Source organism: Arachis duranensis, chromosome 10 (genome assembly GCF_000817695.3).
Source record: "Arachis duranensis cultivar V14167 chromosome 10, aradu.V14167.gnm2.J7QH, whole genome shotgun sequence".
In the NCBI taxonomy this organism is placed as follows: Eukaryota; Viridiplantae; Streptophyta; class Magnoliopsida; order Fabales; family Fabaceae; genus Arachis; species Arachis duranensis.
The window spans coordinates 44,575,313-44,582,723 of NC_029781.3; the positions used below are offsets into that span (position 1 = coordinate 44,575,313).

Here is a 7,411-nt window from a genome sequence, read left to right on the forward strand (position 1 = left end):
AGAGGAGAGTGGACTTTGACATCAAAATGTGAGTTTCTCTCCTAAGCAAAATGACATCATTTTGATGAGTGTATAAGGGCTTAATGGTCCCAACAAATGGGTAGCATTCCACGTAGGATGTGTGTAGGCCATGTTACACCCTAAACGTTACACCTCAGTTTTTTCCAATGACTCTGAACGGAAAGAGCTATGGAAGGGTTTATTTGTCTAACAGAATAGATGGAAAGGGGCCAATTTATCATTTTCCAAATGTTAGGGTGAGACTTGTCTATTTTTAAAAAGGACAGAGGCCAAAAGGGTATATACTCTAATTAATATGTTAACTAATTAAAGTTGTGGTTTGACTGGTTTATCCTGTTGAAATAACTTAACCAACGAAGTGAACAAACTATGGTGTATATGGTGTTCGTTTGATTTAGAAGGAAAGAAATAAAATCTAATAGAATGAAAGCAACAGGGGAAAGTTGGAAGAAAGTGTGACAATTAACATTGATTCCATCAATTTTGAACGCGAAATATAAAATATGAAATGTGAATGTGGTCAGCATGCTTACGTCATACTCGCATGGATTTATTATTAGCCACTTAGTCGCACCATAGTACAACCCATGTCCAAAATTGAGAAGTGGCGACCCGGCAAGGATTAGTAGTAGCCTTTGTTAATTGTCAAAGGGAAGGTGGATATATTATAGTTATCAAATTTGGTTCGACTGAAAATCTAGTCATCCAAATATTTGGCTGGACTGAGTCACTAATTAAACCGTCGCAGTATTAAACTCGATAAAAAATCGGGTCAATCTGGCCAGTTTATATAATTCGAACCAGGTCAAGATTAATATAAAAAAATATAAAAAGCCTAAAAACGGCGTGACAACCCTCACCCTCTTTGATACCTAAACTGAGACTGATCACGCACACCCAACCCTTACTCAGCGTCTCTCTTCTCTTTCTCGTCACCCTCGTCCTCCCTCAAGGTCAAGCTCACTCACCTCTCTCGCGGTTGGTGTCGCCTAAAGATCTCTCATCTCTTGTCTCCTCAGTTCTCTCTCGATCTCACATCACTGTCTTGAACTAAAGCTCATCGTCACCGTCTTGCACTCAGTCGCTGCTTCAACGTCTCCTTCATCTCGTCAATCTCTCACCGAACAACTAAAGCTTCGAGGTTTGAGCTCTCTGATCATCTTTTGCACTGTGGCTTTTGACCTCTCGCACTCAAGCTTTCTTCCCTACGATTGTCATTGCCGGCAGTAGAAGGAGTATGTCCTAGGAATGGTCATCGTTGCTCTCTAGCTCCTCATCATCTTGCACTCAGATGCGCCTTCCTTATGCTTGTTGTCGCCAGCAGCAGGTCCCGATGGGCTAGTCTTCATTTTTGTCTTCTTGCTTTGGGTCTTGCTACTAGGTTTCTTCGTGCAACCAAAAGCTGGTATCCAATTTAGTGAGCTCCAATAAATTTTTCTATTATTTCTGTTTCAATTCTATTACTGTAATTCATCACTGTACTTTGATTTTGTTTGTGAAAGTTGAATTTGTTATTGAAATTTATTGTTGAATTTTATTCTTATTATCATCACTGAGTTGAATTTGTTATTGATTAAACCTTGAATTTATTGCTGTCTTGTTGAATAACTACTTAGTTAAATTTTCTTCTTGTTGAAAATCATCACTGAGTTGAATTTGTCACTTATTATCATCATTGAACCTTGAATTTGTTACTGTCTGACGTGGCAAAAATTGGCCGATTAAGAAATTAATGTAAGAAGAACGTTTCAAGTACAGTTCTTAACTAGCAAAGATCCACTTATCAATTTAGAAGGGTTGTAACAAAATTAGAATAAAAATACTAGGAGCATGAATCCCAGGTCATCTCCCAACAAGTTGACAAAAGAGTGCAGCTTATTGGTCAGAGGTTTTCCAAGAAATTTTTTAGTTTGAGAAACAGAAAAATAAATAAGAGAATTTATGTAATTCAAATAAAAATCTTGACCGGAAGAAGATTAATTGGAACTTCTATCCTTGTTGGATTTTTCCCAAGTGTAATTCTAAAGGATTGTTGTTCTACTTTGTCATCCCTTAATTAATAAGGGAAAGTCAAGTAACAAACTAACCAACTATACCCTCAGTTCCTAATCCTCTCCTAAGGAATGGTTAGAGTTAGAAACTAGAATTGTTAATCATTAACCATCCATTAGGATTATCACTTAAGTGTTCCAACTCAAGGGTCACCTTTTAATCAACTCCCAATCAAGTTAGGGAACTACTCCATTATCATGAATGTAAACTTCACAGAATTAAAAAGGGAATAAAAGGAAGACATGATAGACAATAATCAAAAAGATCAATTAAAAATAAAAATGGTTCTTGTATTAATAAATTCTTAAAATAATCTAATTGTAACTCTGAACAAGTCTTGGCGGAGGTGACAACTCTTCTCAATATCCAAATCAAAAGCAACCAGCAAATAAAAATTCTAAGAACTATGAATGTGAAGAAAAACCTAGAGGAGGAGTAAAATCAGATCTAAAAACTAAAAACTATCCTAATGAGAATCTGTGTTGAGTCTCTGCATGTTCCCTGACTCTAGTCTGTGTTTCTGGGCTAAAAACTGGGTCAAAACTCGGCCTAAAATCGCCCCCAGAGATTTCTGTTAATTATACGGATTGCGCATGTCACGCGTACGCGTCGTCCATGCATGTGCGTCATTCAGCATTTTCCTTGCCACGCGTATGCGTCGTCCACACGTTCGCATCATTTGTGCAGATTCCAATCCACGCGTTTGCGTCAGGCACGTGAACGCGTCATTGTGATTTTCTCCATTTTGTGCGGTGATAAACCCCATTTTGAGGGTTTATCTTATGTCGATTTCAGGGGTTTTATCAATGATTCCACACACCTTTCACATGAAAATACAAGACTTTGTGTTCCTTTCCTAATTTTTCCTCATGAATGAAAACATGCTTATTTTGCACTAAATTAGATACATTTCTAATCTTCTCTTGGTACCATTCGATGTCGTGACCTGTGTGTTAAGTGGTTTCAGGATATAGGGCAGGGATGAACCGGAAGAGAGAAGGAGAATGGGCGCAAAGGAAAGGAGCATGAGAAATTGAGTTTTGGGAACTTCAGCAAGGGCGCGTGCGCGCATTTGGCGCGCCCGCGTGGATTGCACCGCTAGAAGTCAAAGCCAGAAGCCAAGCCACGAGCCAGCATGTGTAGCGGCTGGGCCCTAATCTCCATGGACGCGCACGCGTACGTTGCGCCTCCGCTCGCATTGCAAGATATTCCAGTGGCGCGCACGCGTGCTTTGCGCGTGCGCGCCGATGCTCGAATATGATTTTTTTTAGAAGTCACGTGATCTGGGTGTGGAGACAGTTGGAGATCTCATCTTGGGGAAGTGCCTTGGCGGGAAGAGCTTAAGAAGACCAAGGGTTGAAGGGTTAAGGGTCTTTTGGCTCATTTTTAGATGTTTCTAGATTTTTTTGGGGGTTATTGGTAGTTACACTCTTGGGGGTAGGGAGAGAGATTCCAAGCTTTCATTAAGGTTCATCTTCTTCCATTTCTGAATTCTCAATTACTCTTTGGTGAGATCTATTGCAATTCTCAATTTACTTTGTTTATGTTATAGATCTTCTTCTCTAATCTCAATTAGTGCTTGTAATTGCTCAAGTCTCATAGATCCTAGATTCAACTTTGTAGTTTTGGTTAGTTTCTTGAGAAGTTTATTTCCATTGTTGTTCTTGGTTAATTGTTGTTAGTTCCTTGTGTTGAAGCACTTTCAATTCTACTTTCTTCTCATTTTTACTATGCCTTTCATTCTTGCTCATCAAGTGTTTGATAAAATGCCAACACTAGTTATGGAGTAAAAGTTCTTACTTGGCATAGGGTTTGGACCATTAGGAAGAGTTGAATAGTTTATGTCAATTGTTGATTTGGAATTAGAAATTGCTAATTAACTTGGAGTGCACTAAAGCTAGATTTCCCTAAGGTAAAACTAGAACTTGTGACTCAAGTTAGTTACTCTCATTTGACTTTCCTCTATACCTAGGGGTTAACTAAATGAAGCAAGGCCTAATTGTTATCATCATTGAAGGAACTATAGGGATAGAATTCCTAATGCCAACCCTAGGCCAAGCTTTCTAAAGATTGATTGTTTGTCACCTATTTTGCTAAACCTTCAAAGAATCATAACAAGACTTCCTAATCAATAAGATACATTCTCTAGCAATTCCAAGGGAGGACAACTCGGGAGACTAGTACTCTTGGTTATAGATTGTAGGATTGTTTGATGCGAACTTTAAGTGTCGGTTAGACTATACTCACGATCATATTTATCATTGAATTCTAAATCGACATGCTAAAATTTCGTTTATCAAAATGGCGCCGTTGCCGGGGAAATTTGCTTAGTGTGCCATGTTATTGTTTAGAGTAAATGTACATAGTTGCATTTCGTTGTAATTCCTTGTTCAAGTGACTAACCCCTCATCGTTACCATGAGTTTTACTTCTCCTTCATTGCATGACGCGTTCACAACCGAACCCGAGCTTAGTCCCCTTTGATCCGGAAATAGAACGAACTTTGCTTTATATTAGACAAGCTCGGAAGTGGTTAAGGTTTGGAAAAGGTGAAAAAGTTTTCACTGCCCCAACCACCTTACCAAAAGTGAATATTGAACCGTCACTCAAAGAAGGCAATAATCATTCTCCCATCAATATCACTAACAACTCTTCTTTTGTTTTAGGTACTAATGCCATGGATGCTCCGAGGAGAGTTACTATCAAGGAAGCGGGTGCACCGGATTATGTCTTTCAACCACTTCATGTAACTCACCCCAACTTGAATACAAACTTTGAACTTAAGACCGCTTTGATCAACCTCCTACCCAAATTCCATGGGCTTCCCGCACAAGACCCTATTCGACATCTCAAAGACTTTCATCGTATATGCTCAACAACTAGACGGGAAGGATCCGATGAAGTTGCTATATGGTTGTTTGCTTTCTCTTTCTCTCTTGAGGACAAGGCTAAAGAATGGTTCTACACTCTATCTAGTGAAGTCACCTCCGATTGGGACTTGCTTAGAAGAGGATTCTTGGATAAATTCTTGCCCCCGGAGAAGATGGATAGGCTAAGGAAGGAAATGTCTTGTATTGTACAAGGTGAAATGGAACCATTATACGAGTATTGGGAACGGTTTCGTAAGCTACTAGATGCATGTCCTAATCACATGCTTGACACTCAAGTGTTGCTTGGATACATATGTCAAGGGATCGAGAACAAGATAGAACTCTTTTGGACACCTCTAGCAATGGGTCTTTGTCTAAATATAAAACAGCGGAGGAGGCATGGCAACTTATCATTGACCTAGCCAAATCCAATCAACATATGAGACGAAGAGTCAACCGCCCAAAAACCATGAATGAGGTATCAACTAGTAGCAAAACCACCGCTCTAACCAAATCCTTGAGTGAAATGACATCCATCTTGAGGCAACTCCAATTGAGCCAACAACAACCATATCAACAACACTCTCCACCCCCTCAACAATACAACCAACAATTGGTCCCTCAGAAAGTGTATGGCATTTGTTCTTGCTATTCCCACTACACGGATGAGTGCCCAAGCCTTCAAGAAGATAACACTTTGGCAGCTACCCATAATTTCTATGACCGCCCAAATCAAGGGTACTACCAAGGCAATCCTAACCAAGGGCACCCTTATCAAGGAGGAAGCTACAATCAAGGGAGTGGAAATCACAATCAAAATTGGAGAGATAATCATCATCAACAAGCGAATAGGGACAACAACAACAATGGAGGAGGTCAAAGATGGAATAACAACTCACAAAACCGGCCACCATTCAACCAACAAAATCCACCATTCACCCAACAACATCAACCATATAACCAACAAAACCCACAAAGAAACTACCAAACATATCAACCACCACATCAAAGACCACCACCCAATCAATCACAAGCTCCTCATCTCATATATCCATCCGCCCCCTCTAACCAAGATGATACACTCCGGACCATCATCCAAGGCCAAAAGGAAATACAAAACACACTTGCTTCCAGTCTCACCGGCCTCACCTCTACACTACAAACTCTCCTTGAATGCATGGATACACCATCAAATCCCACTCCTCAACCCCCAATCCAAAGCGTCATTCCCTCTCAACCTCAACGCAATCCTAAGGGAGGCATCAATGCCATCACCCTAAGATCCGGAACACAATTAAAAGAGAAGGGAGCAAAGGATTCAAATCCCATCATAATCGCTCAACAGGAGGAGAGAATAGATGTAGAAGAGGTAGTGGAAGAAGAGACACCACAAATCACAGTTGAGGATGAAGAAGCTCAACCAACAAAAGGGACCCCCAAGACCAAGAGAACCTTGGAAGAAAAAATTGCTCAACCGCTCCCATTTCCAACACTTACAAAGAAAGCTAGGAAGCGCGTAGAACTCGACCCCAAAATGATAGAAACATTCAAGAAAGTCGAGGTAACCATCCCCCTCTTTGATGCTATCCATCAAGTTCCTAGGTATGCAAAATTCCTTAAAGACCTATGCATGAACAAGGATAGAATTCTTGAATTGGAAACCATCCCATTGGGGAGTTCTATTTCCGCTCTAATGGGAGCATTGCCCGAGAAATGTGATGATCCATGCCCTTGTATGGTCACTTGCACCGTCAATGGAGTTCAATTCATAGATTGTATGTGTGACCTCGGAGCATGTGTTAGCATCATGCCTCTCTCCGTCTACCGGGTATTGAAGTTGCCACCACTAAAAAGGTCGACGGCAAGATTTATCCTAGCGGATAAAAGCATAATAACCGTGACGGGTGTTGCGGAAGATGTACTGGTGAATATCAAAGGGTTGGTGTTTCCGATTGACTTCTATGTCCTTGAAATGCCATCAAGCGAAACCGAGAAAGCATCATCCATCCTACTTGGAAGACCATTTTTGAGAACTTCTAGATTTAAGCTAGATGCCTACTCGGGAACCTACTAATTTGAGATAGATGGGAGAGTCGTAAGTTTTAGCCTAGAAGAAGCAATGAAGCATCCACCGGAGAATCACTCTCTATTCCGATGTGACCCAATTGACAACATTGTTGCCGAAGTGCACCTTGCAAAGTTAGATGAGAAGTACATGATTGAGGAAGCAAATGAAGATCAAAGCAAATTAAACACCACGCACTACACACCATACAAACCATTTGGAAACTCAAACTTCAAAGAATGACAAAAAGATAGAATTGAAGCCACTACCACCCCATTTAAGGTACTCATATCTTGATGAAGCCCAAGAGCTCCCCGTGATAATTGCAAAAGATTTAACTCCTCAACAAGAAGAAAAATTGCTAGATGTATTGAGGAAAAATAAAAGGGCAATTGGGTGGAATT

The 7,411-nt window shown here is 40.3% G+C and overlaps 1 protein-coding gene across 1 annotated transcript; it reads left to right on the plus strand.

Moving 5' to 3' along the window:
• Positions 1 to 6,119: 6,119 nt before the first annotated feature.
• LOC127742921 (uncharacterized) lies at positions 6,120 to 7,016 on the plus strand. The gene has a single exon (XM_052255614.1). It carries the CDS (start codon positions 6,120 to 6,122, stop codon positions 7,014 to 7,016), a length of 897 nt encoding a protein of 298 aa, XP_052111574.1.
• The last annotated feature ends 395 nt before the right edge of the window (positions 7,017 to 7,411 follow it).